Raw genomic sequence first — 20,000 nt, forward strand, 5'->3', positions numbered from 1 at the left:
TATATAGGCATACCTTGGTAAAATGTCTCCTCTTTAGTTTTGGGCGTACATTAGGCTGCTAAGCATGCTCTACTTATTTTCACTAGTATAACCATTGCTAGCGTTGGTTGTAGTTGGTTTTAGTTTTAGTTTTCTGATAGTACTGACAATAACCATATGATGTTGTGATATTGTACGCAGGCATGACCTACGTCTTCCTGAAAATAGCCTCATTTCTGTGTTGGCTAGAGAATTGTTATTGACAAAACGCTTGTCTATTCAGCTATTATGGTCCCAGACCTCAACCCCTAGTAAGAGGCAGTGGAAGTTTGAAGTTCCTTGGAGTAGCCCAGTCCATCCAGCTGGATTTGGCTGCGTATCTGGCAACCTCAGTCAGGGCGAGGAATTTTGACCGTGATTGCAGTACCATTTCTGGCCACATTAATACATATGGCTCTTTTAAATAAACCAAAAAAAAATCAAAAACAAAAAACGTTTTTTTTTTTTAAATTTTTTATGACGGAGACCCGGGACTAAACTTGAGGGGAGCCCTAAGGGTAAAAAAAAATCTTGAAAAATATTAAAATGCCTCCCCACATGCTCTACTTATTTTCACTAGTATAACCATTGCTAGTAGAGATGTCCGAACATAATTGAATTCTGTTGACAAAGATTGTTTTATTTAGAGATGTCCGATAATATCGGCCTGCCAATATTTTTGGCTGATAAATGCGTTAAAATGTAATATCGGAAATTATCGGTATCTGTGTTTTTATTATCAGTATCGTTTTTTAAATTTTTTTATTTTTATTAAATCAACATAAAAAACACAAGATACACTTACAATTAGTGCACCAACCCAAAAAACCTCCCTCCCCTATTTACACTCATTCACACAAAAGGGTTGTTTCTTTCTGTTATTAATATTCTGGTTCCTACATTATATATCAATCTTTTTTTTTTAAAGTACCTTATCTTCACCATACCTGGTTGTCCAAATTAGGCATAATAATGTGTTAATTCCACGACTGTATATATTGGTTGATATCGGTATCGGTTGATATCAGTATCGGTAATTAAAGAGTTGGACAATATTGGATATCGGCAAAAAGCCATTATCGGACATCCCTAATTGATAGCGCTGGTTGTAGTTGGTTTTAGTCTTTGTTTTCTGATAGTACTGACAATAACCATTAGGGGTGTGGGAAAAAAATCGATTTGAATTCAAATCGCGATTCTCACGTTGTGCGATTCAGTATCGATTGTCATTTTTCAAAAATCAATTTTTTTAATTAATTTAAAAAAAAAAAAATTTTTTAATTTTTGTTGTAATTAATCAATCCAACAAAACAATACACAGCAATACCATAACAATGCAATCCAATTCAAAAACCGACCCAGCAACACTCAGAACTGCAATAAACAGAGCAATTGAGAGGAGACACAAACGACACAGAACAATCCAAAAGTAGTGAAACAAAAATGAATATTATCAACAACAGTATCAATATTAGTTAAAATTTCAACATAGCAGTGATTAAAGATCCCTCAATGACATTATCATTAGACATTTATAAAAAAAAAAAAAGAACAATAGTGTCACAGTGGCTTACACTTGCATCGCATCTCATAAGCTTGACAACACACTGTGTCCAATATTTTCACCAAGATAAAATAAGTCATATTTTTGGTTCATTTAATAGTTAAAACAAATTTACATTATTGCAATCAGTTGATAAAACATTGTCCTTTACAATTATAAAAGCTTTTTACAAAAATCTACTACTCTGCTTGCATGTCAGCAGACTGGGGTAGATCCTGCTGAAATCCTATGTATTGAATGAATAGAGAATCCTTTTGAATCGGGAAAATATAGTTTTTGAATCGAGAATCGCGTTGAATCGAAAAAAAAAAAAATCGATTTATAATCGAATCGTGACCCCGAGAATCGATATTGAATCGAATCGTGGGACACCCAAAGACTCGCAGCCCTAATAACCATATATATGATTGTTGTGATATTGTACGCAGGCATGACGTACTTCTTCCTGATAATAGCCTCATTTCTGTGTAAAATGTGTTGATTATAGCGAGCTGGATTCGGCTGCGTATCTGGCAACCTACAGAATTTGGACCGTAATTGCAGTACCATTTCTGGCCACATTATTACATATGGCTCCTTTAAATAAACCAATAAAAATAAAAATACATTTTTTAAACATTTTTATGACTGAGACCAGACTTGAGGGGAGCCCTCAGGGTTGAAAAAAATCTAGAAAAATATCAAAATGCCCACCCGCATGCTCTACTTATTTTCACCAGTATAACCATTGCTAGCGTTGGTTGTAGTCTATTTTTTCTGATAGTACTGACAATAACCATACATATGATTGTTGTGATATTGTACGCAGGCAGGACGTACTGAAAATAGCCTAATTTCTGTGTAAAATGTGTTGATTATAGCGAGCTGGATTCGGCTGCGTATCGAGCAACCTACAGAATTTGGACCGTAATTGCAGTACCATTTCTGGCCACATTATTAAATATGGCTCCTTTAAATAAACCAATAAAAATAAAAATACATTTTTAAAACATTTTTATGACTGAGACCAGACTTGAGGGGAGCCCTCAGGGTTGAAAAAAATCTAGAAAAATATCAAAATGCCCCCCCGCATGCTCTACTTATTTTCACCAGTATAACCATTGCTAGCGTTGGCTGTAGTCTTTTTTTTCCTGATAGTACTGACAATAACCATACATATGATTGTTGTGATATTGTACGCAGGCATGACGTATTGAAAATAGCCTAATTTCTGTGTAAAATGTGTTGATTATAGTGAACTGGCAACCTCAGTCAGGGAGAGAGGACTACAGAATTTGGGCCGTGATTGCAGTACCATTTCGGGTCATATTATTACATATAGCTCCTTTAAATAAACCAAAATTAATCCATAAAAAAAAAGAAAAAGTTAAAAAAAAAATTATGACGGAGACCCGGGACCAAACTTGAGGGGAGCTCTTAGGGTTAAAAAAAAAGGCCCCCGCATGCTTTGATTAGTCAGTGTGTGGCCCTCAGTGGAAAGTCCGGACACCCCAGGACTAAACAGTAAAACCAAGCAGAGTTTGACACTATTTTCGACACATTTTCTGGCAAAGTTCTTGACTTTCAGTGAAGACTATTACTTGAGATTCAAGAGGCAGTCAGTGTCTGGTCTGTGTGGGCTTCTACTGGCCTGAGGTTCTTCAAAGGTTCTCCGGGTTCTTTCCGTCTGTCACTCTGGGCGTCCAGTTGGAGGTTTTGAAGCCCTTCACTCACCTGATGTTCCAAGTGCTTCTGATTGTCTTGATCCTGAGAAAAATCCAAACCGCTCGTTATAGGCGGTGGCTGGAGGCGGAGTCAGCATGGGGAAGGGGGGGTGAGTGTACCTGCTGCTGTTGTAGCTGGGAGCTGAACCGAGCCAGGGCCGTGTAGAGGAACTGGTACTGCTCCGGGGTTTGGATCATGCCCCCCCTGCGCAGGACGGGAGGAGCCAGTCAGCGAGCGAGACGTCACGTGACTTCCTGCCACAAACCTGTCCAGCCGGAGCCGACACACCGTCTCCAGAACGTCCACCCGACCCGTTTGGCGCAGCTGCCGGCAGCCGACGCTGCTGGCGATGAAACAGCCCGTCCTCCCGACGCCGGCGCTGCGGAGGAAGTCCGGTCCGATGAGGAATCGAGGAGTGAGGAGACAAGAAGGTACCTGCAGTGGACGATGATGGGTCCGAGCTGGGGAAGGACGGCGGCTCTGAGGGACTCGCTGTAGGACTCCACCTCCTCCACCAGGCGCAGCAGAGGAGCGGTGCATTGTGGGACGTGGTGGTCGGGCCAGGACGTGAACCAGTAGTGTCTGACAGGACGACGCTCCCGACACAGCTGCAAGATCACCAGCATTTACTACACAACTAATAATAATTAGTGCTTACGGACTGTATACCTTGCAGACTGTATTGATATATATTGATATATAATGTAGGAACCAGAATATTAATAACAGAAAGAAACAACCCTTTTGTGTGAATGAGTGTAAATGGGGGAGGAAGATTTTTTGGGTTGGTGCACTAATTGTAAGTGTATCTTGTGTTTTTTGTGTTGATTTAATAATAAAAACAAAAACAAAAAACATATCGATAATAAAAAAACCGATACCGATAATTTCCGATATTACATTTTAACGCATTTATCGGCCGATAATATCAGCAGGCCGATATTATCGGACATCTCTAATAATAATAATAATAGATTTTATTTGTAAAAAGCACTTTACATTGAGTAAACAACTTCAAAGTGCTACAATGTATTAAAAAAACAAAAACAAAATAAAACCATCTTCCGCTTTCCGAGGTCGGGTCGCGGGGGCGGCAGCCTAAGCAGGGAAGCCCAGACTTCCCTCTCACCGGCCACTTCGTCCAGCTCTTCCCGGGGGATCCCGAGGCGTTCCCAGGCCAGCCGGGAGACATAGTCTTCCCAACGTGTCCTGGGTCTTCCCCGTGCCCTAAACACCTCCCTAGGGAGGCGTTCGGGTGGCATCCTGACCAGATGCCCGAACCACCTCATCTGGCTCCTCTCCATGTGGAGGAGCAGCGGCTTTACTTTGAGCTCCCCCCGGATGACAGCTTCTCACCCTATCTCTAAGGTAGAGCCCCGCCACCCGGCGGAGGAAACTTATTTCGGCCGCTTGTACCTGTGATCTTGTCCTTTCGGTCATAACCCAAAGCTCATGACCATAGGTGAGGATGGGAACGTAGATCGACCGGTAAATTGAGAGCTTTGCCTTCCGGCTCAGCTCCTTCTTCACCACAACGGATCGATACAGCGTCCGCATTACTGAAGACGCCGCACCGATCCGCCTGTCGATCTCACGATCCACGCTTCCTTTACTTCCTTCCCTCACTCGTGAACAAGACTCCGAGGTACTTGAACTCCTCCACTTGGGGCAGGGTCTCCTCCCCAACCCGGAGATGGCACTCCACCCTTTTCCGGGCGAGAACCATGGACTCGGACTCGGAGGTGCTGATTCTCATCCCAGTCGCTTCACACTCGGCTGCGAACCAATCCAGCGAGAGCTGAAGATCCTGGCCAGATGAAGCCATCAGGACCACATCATCTGCAAAAAGCAGAGACCTAATCCTGCAGCCACCAAACCGGATCCCCTCAACGCCTTGACTGCGCCTAGAAATTCTGTCCATAAAAGTTATGAACAGATTCGGTGACAAAGGGCAGCCTTGGCGGAGTCCAACCCTCACTGGAAACGTGTCCGACTTACTGCCGGCAATGCAGACCAAGCTCTGACACTGATCATACAGGAAGCGGACTGCCACAATCAGACAGTCCGATACCCCGTACTCTCTGAGCACTCCCCACAGGACTTCCCAAAGGACACGGTCGAATGCCTTCTCCAAGTCCAAAAAACACATGTAGACTGGTTGGGCAAACTCCCATGCACCCTCAAGGACCCTGCCGAGAGTATAGAGCTGGTCCACAGTTCCACGACCAGGACAAAAACCACACTGTTCCTCCTGAATCCGAGGTTCGACTATCCGGCGTAGCCTCCTCTCCAGTACACCTGAATAGACCTTACCGGGAAGGCTGAGGAGTGTGATCCCACGGTAGTTAGAACAAACAAAACAAACAAAATAAAAAGCTAATAAAAAAAATAAAAAAATAAAAACTAGAACAGCCAAATAGCTAAAACTAGTATGCATATATCTAAACTCAACTCACCTGTGCAACACGCTCACATGCACGCTTTTCTGAACACGTCGCCAACTAGTGGCTTGGCATGCACATTACACCCCGTTGGTGAAGGACAAAAAGTGATTGTTGTCGTCATGGAAACACACCAGCTGCCAGCTGTCAAACTCACATCATTTGATAAAGCCCGCAATAATAAGCCTAGGACTTTTTTTTTTTACTAAATCTTTCCATTTTGACAGAAAAAATACATGTACTGCATGCATGTACTTTGTACTATGATCTTATAAAGCACCAAATATATTATCACACATTCCAAACCATTTTATGTTCAAATAAAAATAAGTACTTAAATATCTGTTGGACTAGTGCTTTCAAAGCAAGTTATCCATTAAAGTTAAAAAAAAGGTTTTTATTTAATTTATAGTAATACACCGTAGAAACAACCGAATACTTTACTGAAAACACTGTAGTAAACCCCCCCCCATTTACAGTAACACACCGTAAAAACAACAACCATAGACTACCTAAAAAAAAAACAGTAGTATCGTTTTTTTTTCCCATTTACAATAATACACCGTAAAAACAACTGTAGACTTTAACCCCAAAAAACAGTAGTACTGTTTTTTTTAACCATTTACAGTAATACAAAAACAACAACCGAAAATGTTATTGTAAAAAACAACAGTACCGTTTTTTTTATTCATTTACAGTAATACACCGTAAAAACAACAACCGGAGACTTTACCCCAAAAAACTATTTTGCTGAAATAAGCAGGGGCGTCCATGGTAACGTTGCTTGGATGGCAACATATGTTGCTCCAAAACCTGTATGTACCTTTCAGCATTAATGGTGCCTTCACAGATGTGTAAGTTACCCATGTCTTGTACACTAATACACCCCCATACCATCACAGATGCTGGCTTTTACACTTTGCGCCTAGAACAATCCGGGTGGTTCTTTTCCTCTTTGGTATGGAGGCCACGACGTCCACAGTTTCTAAAAACAATTTGAAATGTGGACTCGTCAGACCACAGAACACTTTTACACTTTACATGAGTCCATCTCAGATGAGCTTGGGTCCAGCAAAACGTTTTTGGGTGTTGTTGATAAATGGCTTTGCATAGTAGAGTTTTAACTTGCACTTACAGATGTAGCGACCAACTGTAGTTACTGACAGTGGTTTTATCAAGTGTTCCTGAGCCCATGTGGTGATATCCTTTTAGGGCTGCAACAACTAATCGATTAAATCGATTATAAAAATAGTTGGCGATTAATTTAGTCATCGATTCGTTGGATCTATGCTATGCGCATGCGCAGAGGCTACTTTTTTTTAAAATATATATTTTTTTATAAACCTTTATTTATAAACTGCAACATTTACAAACAGCTGAGAAACAATAATCATATATATATATTAATATGTAATAATGTTTTTTTTCCCAATAAAATACTGGAAAGGATAGAAATGCAGTTTGTCCCTTTTATACGATTATTAATCGATTAATCGAAGTAATAATTGACAGATTAATCGATTATCAAATTAGTTGTTAGTTGCAGCCCTATATCCTTTACACACTGATGTCGCTTTTTAATGCAGTACCGCCTGAGGGATCCAAGGTCACGGGCAGTGATTTCTCCAGATTCTCTGAACCTTTTGATGATATTACGGTGCGTAGATGGTGAAATCCTTAAATTCCTTGCAATAGCTGGTTGAGAAATGTTGTTCTTAAACAATTTGCTCAGGCATTTGTTGACAAAGTGGTGACCCTCACCCCATCCTTGTTTGTGCATGACTGAGCATTTCATGGAAGCTGCTTTTATACCCAATCATGGCACCCACCTGTTCCCAATTAGCCCGTTCACCTGTGGGATGTTCCAAATAAGTGTTTGATGAGCATTCCTCAACTTTATCAGTCTTTTTTGCCACTTGTGCCAGCTTTTTTGAAACATGTTGCAGGCATCAAATTCCAAATGAGCTAATATTTGCAAAAAAAATAAAGTTTATCAGTTGGAATGTTAAATATGTTGTCTTTGCAGTCTATTCAACTGAATATAGGTTGAAAAGGATTTGCAAATCATTGTATTCTGTTTTTATTTACCATTTACACAACGTGACAACTTCACTGCTTTTGGGGTTTGTAGATATAAGCAGGTGCCATCAGGTAAAAAAGTAACTTTTGCACAATTTAAGTGAGTGGACCTTGTTGAGTTCTGCTGCAGGTCACATGACACCAACCTCTATCTCCATGTCAGTGACAGTGAAGCCGTCTTTGTCTTGAGTGTCTGTGACTCGCAGTCGAAATCGTCCAAACTGATCCGTCACTTCCTCCGTTGGCGCCGCCTCCTCTTCTTCGTCGCGCTCCCTCCCACCCGCCCTGTGGCTGGTGTGCAGCCAATACCGCTCACACTTCTGGACACACACACATAAAGTTTCCACCGTACCGACAGCAGAGTACAAATGCATCGACAGTACAAACTGTCGCCACGGCGACCTCGTTGGCCTCCTTCAGCCTCGTCACCATGACGATGACCCGGCTCCTCTCCTGCCACACCATGTCCCAGAAGTCCCCCACCGTGTGCACCATCGGCCCCTGAGTGGCGATGTAGGCCCTCGGAGCGCCTCCGTAACCCTGGGGGATAGACGGAGGCGGGGTTTCACATCTGTGTGCGTGTAGGAGGGTAATACTTCCTCCATCACTTCCTGTGGTTTTCTTGGTCGACTCCCATACTAACCAAACCAACTACCAAGTAGTCCCAGGTGGGCGTAGACAACCACAACCCATCCCACCCGGCACCTTCACTAGTTTATGGCCTGATGAAGCACACAGGAGCAGGAATGTGCAATTGTGCCTGTCATTCACACGTATGTTTTTCTTGTTTTTATGCATTCTAAATGGTAAATAAACACCGGCAAGAGTCAGCTAACAATAAATGTCATGGGAGTCGCTCTATCCCGCCAATAAAGGGCTCTAAAAAACATCCAAAAACGTCCATCAAGGTTTTATATACAGGCTGTAAGTATGTATATATGTAATGTAGTAACATTCATAATAACATGTAATATATATACATGATGTAAGTATATATGTCATGTAGTAACATTCATAGTAACACGTAATATATATACATGATGTAAGTATATATGTAATGTAGTAACATTCATAACATGTAATATATACATGATGTAAGTATATATGTCATGTAGTAACATTCATAATAACATGTAATATATACATGATGTAAGTATATATGTCATGTAGTAACATTCATAATAACATGTAATATATACATGATGTAAGTATATATTTCATGAAGTAACATTCATAATAACATGTAATATATACATGATGTAAGTATATATGTGATGTAGCAACATTCATAATAACATGTAATATATACATGATGTAAGTATATATGTCATGTAGTAACATTCATAATAACAAGTAATATTTACCGTATTTTTCGGTGTATAAGTCGCACTGGAGTATAAGTCGCACCTGCCCAAAATGCATAATAAAAAAGGAAAAAAAACATATATAAGTCGCACTGGAGCCCGGCCAAACTATTAAAAAAAACTGCAACTTATAGTCCGAAAAATACGATACATGATGTAAGTATATATGTGATGTAGTAACATTCATAATAACATGTAACATATACATGATGTATGTATATATGTGATGTAGCAACATTCATAGTAACACGTAATATATAAATGATGTAAGTATATATGTCATGTAGTAACATTCATAATAACATGTAATATATACATGATGTAAGTATATATGTCATGAAGTAACATTCATAATAACATGTAATATATACATGATGTAAGTATATATGTCATGTAGTAACATTCATAATAACATGTAATATATACATGATGTAAGTATATATGTCATGTAGTAACATTCATAATAACATGTAATATATACATGATGTAAGTATATATGTCATGTAGTAACATTCATAATAACATGTAATATATACATGATGTAAGTCACAGGTGTCAAAGTCAAGGCCCGGGGGCCAGATGCGGCCCGCCACTTCATTTTATTTGGCCCTGGAAAGCCTTGAAATAATATGTATCAATAAAGTACTGTAACTTCTTACTAAATGTATTCTTTCTTTCTATTTTGGGAGAAAAAAAATATATGTACTCCATGTAATCGCAAATGATGTTCACTTAAATATTGTCTAATTATGCAAAAATATATGATCAAAGCACTCTTTAAATAGAAATAAATACTAATAATGATTTCAAAGCAATTTATCCATCGAATTGTGCAATGTAAAAGTAGCAATAGATTTCATGGTCAAATTGTGAAATTTATTGTGTTTGGTTTTTACAGCATTTTTCTCTAAATAAAAAAACAGTACTTTTTTTACTGTAATAAACTGTGGTGCCCTTTTTTGGCATTTACAGTAATACACCGAAAAATCTACAATTGTTGATTTGCGGTACAAATAAACTGGCAGCTCAGGTGCCAAAACTTTACTGTAAAATTGCAGTTTTTTTTATTTACAGTAAAAAAAACAAATGTAAATTTTACAGTAAAAATGTTTTTACAGTAAAATACACTACATTTTGAGGTGAAATTATTGCAACTTACCATATTTTGTTTACATTTTACTTAAAAAAAAAAAATCTAATAAAATGCATTAAAATTGGTGTAATAATAGTATTCACTGTTAGATGCGGCCCTCTGGGGCCAAACATAACTGCGATGTGACCCTCAGTGATAACCACTTTGACACCTCTGATATAGATCAACATTATGATTTGTCTAAGCGGCTGGACAGGACAGATAAAAAAACAAAAAACAAAGGAAAACTTAATAGGAGGAATAGACCGACTCCAATGATCTCCATACAGAATGCATGAAAACATTTAAACATACGTGTTCTTGTCTCACATTTATATGTTTTTTAATTTTATTTAATTTGAATTTTTTTTAGTCGATTGATCGAAAAATAGTATTTTTTTTTATTGATTAGGAAATACAAATCATTCGAAAAAAAAATAAAAAAATGTGGACACCCTTAATACATACATAAAGTTACGTAGCTTTTGGCCCCCGGCCCAATTGTTTTAGCCCAATGCGACCCCCAAGTCAAAAAGTTTGGACACCCTTGGTTTATAATAATATTAATATCACTAACACTTGGTTAATATTGCGCTAACAAAATGTAAATGCAGTATAGTTGGCGCTTTTGGGATGTTTTTTTTCCCAGTGCCCCTTTAAAGCGGCTGAAGAACAAGTATGCCCAGGTGTGCCGGGCTTGGCCCCGCCCCCCGACCTGAAAAACCTCAGAAAGTCTAACCCGGATGTAGTTGGCATTGATGTAGCGGTCTGGCCCCCCCTCTTCCTCTGTACAGGTCAAGATGACACGACTCTCAGGGTCTGAAAGCACAAATGAAACTGTCGTTAATGTCAGGAAGTGTGTGTGTGTGTGTGTGTGTGTGTGTGTGTGTGTGTGTGTTCTTGTATTTCTAGCCTTCTTGAGACATCAAGAAGGAAAAGTATCTTCCATATGAGGAGGTGTGAACAAGTGATGACATAAATCATAGTCCCAATAACATTGCATCTAATAGAGAATGTCTCATTTGCACCCCTGGTGGTGACATCTATCAAAAATGAGGGTGGTCCCAAAAAGGAGGGATTTTTCACATTGACTGTGTGTCGCTTTTAAAAGTGCTCCCCCTCTGGTCAACATATGAAATAACAAGTGTGTGTAAGAAATTGAAGAGCCCCCCCTTTGGCTAAAATTAATTAAAAATAAATAAATAAATATGTATATAGAGACATACTGTAATAACTTGAAGTAAATAATGAAGATTAAAAAACAACTACAAACAAAAAAAGAAATGAACTAAAAGCAGTCTTTTTCTCAAAAAGTGTCGACTTTTTTTCTTATAAAACTGGGAACAATTTCTCATATTCTTTCTGTTTCTGTAATATTTTCTCATAAAATTATTACTTTTTCACTGCAAAATGGTGACACTTGTCATATAAAATTCTGACTTTCATCACAATATTGCCCATTTTTTGGTTGTTCTTGTAAAATAATGACATTTTTTGAGTAAAATTATGACTTGTCATCAATTTGCCAAGTAAAATTCCAATTATTATCACAATACTGCCAAAATGTTGAAGTTTTCTTATAAAATTGTGATTTATTGCGTAAAATGACGACTCTTTTTCATAAAATTGCCAAAATGTTAAGCTTTTCTTGCAAAATTGCGACTGTTATTGAGTACAATTCCAACTTTTGTCATATTGCACAAATGTTCAGTTTTTCTTGTAAAATTGTGACTTGCGTTGAGTAAAATGACAACTTTTATTATAATACTGCCAAAAAATTTAAGTTTTGTTATAAAATTGTGACTATACTGCCATAATGTTTAAGTTTTCTTATAAAATTGTGACTTGTCGAGTAAAATTACGACTCTTTTTCATAAAATTGCCAAAATGTTAAGCTTTTCTTGCAAAATTGCGACTGTTATTGAGTAAAATTCCAACTTTTATCATAATATTGCACAAATGTTCAGTTTTTCTTGTAAAATGTTGACGTGCGTTGAGTAAAATGACGACTTTTATCATAATACTGCCAAAATTTTTAAGTTTTCTTATAAAATTGTGACTTTTGTCAAGTAAACCTGCTCAATGGCCTTGTGGTTAGAGTGTCCGCCCTGAGATTGGTAGGTCGTGAGTTCAAACCCCGGTCGAGTCATACCAAAGACTATAAAAATGGGACCCATTCCATCACAAAATGTTTACGTTTTCTTATAAAATTGTGACTATACTGCCAAAATGTTTACGTTTTCTTATAAAATTGTGACTTTTGTTGCGTAAAATGACGACTCTTTTTCATAAAATTGCCAAAACGTTAAGCTTTTCTTGCAAAATTGCGACTGTTATTGAGTAAAATTCAAAATTTTGTCATATTGCACAAATGTTCAGTTTTTCATGTAAAATTTTGACTTGCGTTGAGTAAATTGATGACTTTTATTATAATACTGCCAACATTTTTAAGTTTTCTTATAAAATTGTGACTATACTGCCAAAATGTTTAAGTTTTCTTATAAAATTGTGACTTTTGTTGCGTAAAATGACGACTTTTTTTCATAAAATTGCCAAAATGTTAAGCTTTTCTTGCAAAATTGCGACTGTTATTGAGTAAAATTCCAACTTTTATCATGATATTGCACAAATGTTCAGTTTGTCTTGTAAAATTTTGACTTGCGTTGAGTAAAATTACGACTTTTATTATAATACTGCCAAAAATTTTAAGTTTTCTTATAAACTTGTGACTTGTCGAGTAAAATCACGACTCTTTTTCATAAAATTGCCAAAATGTTAAGCTTTTCTTGCAAAATTGCGACTGTTATTGAGTAAAATTCCAACATTTATCATAATATTGCACAAATGTTCAGTTTTTCTTGTAAAATTTTGACTTGCGTTGAGTAAAATGACGACTTTTATTATACTGCCAAAATTTTTACGTTTTCTTATAAAATTGTGACTTTTGTTGCGTAAAATTACGACTCTTTTTCATAAAATTGCCAAAATGTTAAGCTTTTCTTGCAAAATTGCGACTGTTATTGAATAAAATTCCAACTGTTGTCATATTGCACAAATGTTCAGTTTTTCTTGTAAAATTTTGACGTGCGTTGAGTAAAATTACGACTATTATAATACTGCGAAAATGTTTAAGTTTTCTTATAAAATTGTGACTTTTGTCGAGTAAAATCACGACTCTTTTTCATAAAATTGCCAAAATGTTAAGCTGTTCTTGCAAAATTGCGACTGTTATTGAGTAAAATACCAACTTTAATCATGATATTGCACAAATGTTCAGTTTTTCTTGGAAAATTTTTACTTGCGTTGAGTAAAATGACAACTTTTATTATAATACTGCCAAAAATTTTAAGTTTTCTTATAAAATTGTGACTATACTGCCAAAATGTTTAAGTTTTCTTATAAAATTGTGACTTTTGTTGCGTGAAATTACGACTCTTTTTCATAAAATGCCAAAACGTTAAGCTTTCTTGCAAAATTGCGACTGTTGAGTAAAATTCCAACTTTTGTCATAATATTGCACAAATGTTCAGTTTTTCTTGTAGAATTTTGACTTGCGTTGAGTAAAATGATGACTTTTATTATAATACTGCCAAAATGTTTAAGTTTTCTTATAAAATTGTGAATTGTCGAGTAAAATTACGACTCTTTTTCATAAAATTGCCAAAATGTTAAGCTTTTCTTGCAAAATTGCGACTGTTATTGCGTATTATCATATTGCACAAATTTTCAGTTTTTCTTGTAAAATTTTGACGTACGTTGAGTAAAATTACGACTTTTATCATAGTACTGCCAACATTTATAAGTTTTCTTATAAAATTGTGACTTTAGTCAAGTAAACCTGCTCAGTGGCCTTGTGGTTAGAGTGTCCGCCCTGGGATCGGTAGGTCGTGAGTTCAAACCCCGGCCGAGTCATACCAAAGACTATTGAAAATGGGACCCATTACCTCCCTGCTTGGCACTCAGCATCAAGGGTTGGAATTGGGGGTTAAATAACCAAAAATGATTCCCGGGCGCGGCCACCGCTGCTGATCACTGCTCCCCTCACCTCCCAGGGGGTGATCAAGGGTGATAGGTCAAATGCTGAGAATAATTTCACCACACCTAGTGTGTGTGTGTGACAATCATTGGTACTTTAACTTTACTTTAAAATTACGAGTCTTTTTCATAAAATTGCCAAAACGTTAGGCGTTTCTTGCAAAATTGCGACTGTTATTGAGTAAAATTCCAGCTTTTATCATAATATTGCACAAATTGTAAAATTTTGACGTGCGTTGAGTAAAATGACGACTTTTATTATAATACTGCCAAAATTCTAAGCTTTTCTCGTGAAAATCCAAATAATTTTGCACAACAAGCTTTTTTATATTCGCATAGCATGTATATATTATTAATGTTGTAAACACACATCTTTATATATCTAGAAAGAGTGGTCCTAAAGAGGTATGAAATACAAGAGTGTGTGTGTGTACTGACTGGGCAGGATGCTTCGGTATCTGTCCTTGATGGCGTGTCCAGGAACGTCCAGATCTGACGTGCTGACAAAGTTTGGAGGGATGCCCTGCGGACACACACACACACATACACACACACACATCATCGTCTATATTACCCATAATGCACTATTGCCTACCTGGTACTCGGCATGGAGGGCGTGTGCGTCGGCAGCCGCCTGCTGCAGGAGCTGGTGAGTGAGCGGTCGGGAGGACGTGTGGAGCAGCTGAAGCCACACCTCTTTGGGGGTGGTGACTGCGCACAGAGGCTCCGCCCCCAGGCTGCTGACATCCACCAGCAGCGAGAGGTAGGAGCCCCGCCTACAAGAGAGGGCGGGTCACGTGTGCGGGCGCGGGGGACACTTTGCTCCAATAGTTCTATGTGGTCCTCACCTTTCCTGCAGGCGAACTGAAGCCTTGCGAGGAGGCGTGGTCATGGGAGGGGGCGTGGTCGGCTCCTCGGCCATGATGTCACAAAGCCATGCTGATTGACAAAAAAAGGGTCTCAGAATGCTTCGTGTTCCCATTTCAACACGAGCAGTGTCATGTGACCACCGTGACGACGCGAAACTGCTCGACGACAAACAGGAAGCACCCGCCAAACCAAGAGGCATGGAGTGTGTCTACATCGGAAGACAGTTTCCTCACAACAGGAAGTCAGAACGCCCACGCCGCCCCGCCGCGTACCACACTGCATTGTCTGCACTCGCAGCCTTTGTTCCCTAATGTAATGACCACAGAACGAGTGATCAAACTGCGGCACGAGCTCGGCCGAGACGTCAGGATCACCCGCTGACTGTTTGCATTAAAAGCCAGGCGAACTACGTGGGGACAGTTATATTTTTATCAGTGACAGTGCAGGAAGCGGCTAGGAATACATTTGCAGTAACATTTCCTATGTAGTCATTTATTGACATTTTACGCACAATGGAGGCCCCACACAAATTTGACAGCAGAACACCTCAGAGTCATGTGACTTGGTACCTGACATATGCTAACTATTAAGATGATGACGTCTGCGCGTGACGTCACGGATTGTGGAGGACAGCATGGTGGCCAGCTATCAAGTTGTCTGTTTTCATCGCAAAATTCCACAGTATTATGGACATCTGTGTTGGTGAATCTTTTGCAATTTGTTCAATGAACAATGGAGACAGCAAAGAAGAAAGCTGTAGGTGGGAAGCAGTGTATTGCGGCCGACTGCAGCAACACAAACACAGCCGGTGTTTCATTGTTTACATTCCCGGAAGATGACAGTCAAGCTTTACCATTGGCTTGTGGAGAACTGGGACAACAGAGACTCTTACCAGGAGGACTTTGAGTTGGATACGCAGACACGGTACCGTGAGTACGCATGCAGCTGTGGCTTCCAAACATTTGATCGCTTGCCCGTACGTGCGTGCCGCTATGTGCATGTCCTGTACGTAACTTTGGGGACTTTGGGGAAATATATGTGCTGTATGAACTTTGGGGAGGTGAACGGTACTTTGGGCTGTGGGATTGAGTCTGTTGTGCAGGTGTTTGAGTTGTATTGGCGGGTTATATGGACGGGAAGGGGGAGGTGTTTGTTATGCGGGATTAATTTGTGGCATATTAAATATAAGCCTGGTTGTGTTGTGGCTAATAGAGTATATATATGTCTTGTGTTTATTTACTGTTTTAGTCATTCCCAGCTGAATATCAGGTCCCACCCGCCTCTCACAGCATCTTCCCTATCTGAATCGCTCCCACTGCCCTCTAGTCCTTCACTCTCACTTTCCTCATCCACAAATCTTTCATCCTCGCTCAAATTAATGGGGAAATCGTCGCTTTCTCCGTCCGAATCGCTCTCGCTGCTGGTGGCCATATCGTCTGCTACTTCCGGTACAGGCAAGGCTTTTTTATCAGCGACCAAAAGTTGCGAACTTTATCGTCGATGTTCTCTACTAAATCCTTTCAGCAAAAATATGGCAATATCGCGAAATGATTAAGTATGACACATAGAATGGACCTGCTATCTCCGTTTAAATAAGAACATCGCATTTCAGTAGGCCTTTAAAGAACCAGGTGGAACAAAATAGAACTTATTACCGTATTTTTCGGACTATAAATCGCAGTTTTTAATCATAGTTTGGCCGGGGGTGCGACTTATACTCAGGAGCGACTTATGTGTGAAATTATTAACACCGTAAAATATCAAATAATATTATTTAGCTCATTCACGTAAGAGACTAGACGTATAAGATTTCATGGGATTTAGCGATTGCTAAACGTATAGCATGTTCTATATGTTATAGTTATTTGAAAGACTCTTACCATAATATGTTACGTTAACATACCAGGCACGTTCTCAGTTGGTTATTTATGCCTCATATAACGTACACTTATTCAGCCTGTTGTTCACTATTCTTTATTTATTTTATTCAAATGTCTATTGTTGGTGTTGGGTTTTATCAAATAAATTTCCACAAGCGACTTATACTCCAGTGCGACTTATATATGGTTTTTTCCTTCTTTATTATGCATTTTCGGCCGGTGCGACTTATACTCCGGAGTGACTTATACTCCAGTGCGACTTATATATGTTTTTTCCTTCTTAATTATGCATTTTCGGCCGGTGCGACTTATACTCCGGAGCGACCTATACTCCGAAAAATACGGTAACAATATGGAGCAGGTGTGCTGGCAAGACAAGAATCAAAGTAGAGGTGCTGCACTACCAAACAGGAAATATGACCGAAACAGGAGCATCAGGACAGGAAAGGATACCAATCACTAAAAAGAATCCAAACTATAGGGAGAGAGGGGGGAAGAGGGAGAGAAAGTTGTTCCCCTTTTTGATCTCGGGGCCCTACTTTTCCACTACCGCTGACTGGAAAAATAAGTACTAATCAAATATAGCATGATAAAGGACTCATAAATAACTGACAAAAAAATATACTCAAGCACACCTGTGAAGTGAAAACCATTTTAGGTGACTACTAGAGATGCGCGGATAGGCAATTATTTCATCCGCAACCGCATCAGAAAGTCGTCAACCATCCGCCATCCACCCGATGTAACATTTGATCAGAACCGCACCCGCCCGCCATCCGCCCGTTGTTATATATCTAATATAGACGATGCAAGGCATTAGTGAGGTTATAAAGCTTTTGCCTGTTAAAGAAAGGAGACTGATCCAATGCAGCACAGACATTCGCGTGCCACGCTGTCACGACCCAGACGCACACCAGTGCGCAATCATATGGGAGCCGCGCTGAGCGCACCTCCAAGCGCGTCTCGCTGCCGGCGACGGCCGGGTATGGGCCCAACGCTCCAGCGCCATCCATTTTCAGGGCTAGTTGATTCGGCAGGTGGGTTGTTACACACTCCTTAGCGGGTTCCGACTTCCATGGCCACCGTCCTGCTGTCTATATCAACCAGGGTGAGCCCCACCCCTTTCGTGAGCGCACTGCGCGCGGAGTGACCCCTGTTACGCGCCCCCGGCAACAGGGGTGGCGGGCAGGTAAGCTGCGCGGGCGGAGCGCGCGGAGTGACCCCTGTTACGAGCCCCCGGCCACGGGGGTGGCGGGCAGGTAAGCTGCTTACCTGCTGCGCGTGACGCCGGCCGCGGCGAAGGCGGACGAGGCGGGGTGTCGGTGCGGTGGGCGCGGTGGTGACCCTGGACGTGCGTCAGGCCCTTCTCGCGGATCGCCTCAGCTACGGCTCCCGGTGGGGCCCTCTCGGGGGAAGGGGCCTCGGTCCCGGACCCCGGCGAGGCGTCGGGGGCCTTCTCCGCTCCGTAAAAGTGTCCATCTCTTTTTTTTTTTTTCTTCTGTTGTGGCATATGCAGCAGGTGCCTGCTCGTTTTTCGTATGTGGGTAACAACATTTAACTATGTATATATATTTCCGAATTGGTTTAACTGCCATCCGCCTGAATCTATTTAAAATCAAATTTTTTAAAATTTCATCCGCCCGATCCGCGTATAATCCGCGGACTCCGCGGTTGTGCCCGCAAACCGCGCATCTCTAGTGACTACCTCTTGAAGCTCATGGACAGAATACCAAGAGTGTACGAAAAAGTAATCAGAGCAAAGGGTGGCTATTTTGAGGAAACTCGAATATAAAACATGTTTTCAGTTATTTCACCTTTTTTTGTTAAATACATAACTCCACATGTGTTCATTCATAGTTTTGATGTGACAATCTACAAGGTAAATAGTCATGAAAATAAAGAAAACGCATTGAATGAGGAGAAGGTGTGTCCAAAAGTGCTGTTCGTTACAATCACGTTAAACTTTGTCACACAGATGGGAGGAACTGTTGGCTTTGAATGACTGACTGTCAATCACGTGTCTCATACACATACTGTACATTAAAGCATGCCCTAAACCCTATTTATTGCATGACATCAACTTATTTAGTTTCGCTTTCACTTCATCCAACGCACTGAGCGACTAAAATAATGTAGGGGAGCTCTGATATGAAATATAATGTACACATCAATCATTAAATGACTATATTGATGCACAGATGTGTTATCATTGTGTCAAAACACACCCAGCAAAGCATGTTACTATGAAAATATTTAAAATCTTTGTCTACTCTATGCTAAATACAAGACAACATAAAAACATATACAAAGCATAAACACACTTCAGATAGTCTTCAGGTCCACTATGAAGACTTTACACCATCTGTTTGATAGAATTCATCCTTTTCCTACTGTTCAAAGTCGCCAACATTTAAAAAAAAAAAAAAAAAAAAAAAAAAAAAGAAATCTGATTGATCCGATTATAAAATAAACACGCTAATATGACTGTAATGAATTGATCATTACTAACGCGATAATTTGACACCCCTAAATATAATTTCAGAAAAAAAACACTATCTTGTTGTCCGTGTATGTTTGACGCTTAAAAAGTGTTTGGCCATGTTAAATATTCATTTATATCTTTACTCTTGCATTTTAAACACATCTGTGAACTGTTGAGTGATTTATAGTCTATAATATACGTGTGTATATATATATATATATATATATATATATATATATATATATATACACACACACACACACACACACACACACACACACACACACACACACACACACAAACCCCATTTCCATATGAGTTGGGAAATTGTGTAAGATAGAAATATATACGGAATGCAATGATTTGCAAATCCTTTTCAACCCATATTCAATTGAGTGCACTACAAAGACAACATATTTTGATGTTCAAAC

At 39.5% G+C, this 20,000-nt stretch overlaps 1 protein-coding gene across 2 annotated transcripts in view; it reads right to left on the minus strand.

The window, feature by feature from the left end:
- Positions 1-323: 323 nt before the first annotated feature.
- LOC133571949 (tyrosine-protein phosphatase non-receptor type 7-like) overlaps positions 324-20,000 on the minus strand; it is a 28,427-nt gene continuing 8,750 nt past the window's right edge. For both annotated transcript variants that reach the window (XM_061924506.2, XM_061924515.2), the window contains exons 2-11: positions 15,186-15,276; positions 14,933-15,113; positions 14,776-14,860; positions 11,042-11,121; positions 8,209-8,346; positions 7,953-8,126; positions 3,722-3,894; positions 3,552-3,665; positions 3,406-3,490; positions 324-3,328 (exon numbers count right to left, since the gene is read on the minus strand). In XM_061924506.2, the coding sequence (XP_061780490.2) occupies positions 3,170-3,328; positions 3,406-3,490; positions 3,552-3,665; positions 3,722-3,894; positions 7,953-8,126; positions 8,209-8,346; positions 11,042-11,121; positions 14,776-14,860; positions 14,933-15,113; positions 15,186-15,276 (1,280 nt within the window). In that variant the 3' untranslated portion in view covers positions 324-3,169. The remainder of the gene's footprint in view (positions 3,329-3,405; positions 3,491-3,551; positions 3,666-3,721; positions 3,895-7,952; positions 8,127-8,208; positions 8,347-11,041; positions 11,122-14,775; positions 14,861-14,932; positions 15,114-15,185; positions 15,277-20,000) is intronic.

The sequence above is a fragment of the Nerophis lumbriciformis genome, linkage group LG01 (assembly GCF_033978685.3).
Source record: "Nerophis lumbriciformis linkage group LG01, RoL_Nlum_v2.1, whole genome shotgun sequence".
Classification (NCBI taxonomy): domain Eukaryota; kingdom Metazoa; phylum Chordata; class Actinopteri; order Syngnathiformes; family Syngnathidae; genus Nerophis; species Nerophis lumbriciformis.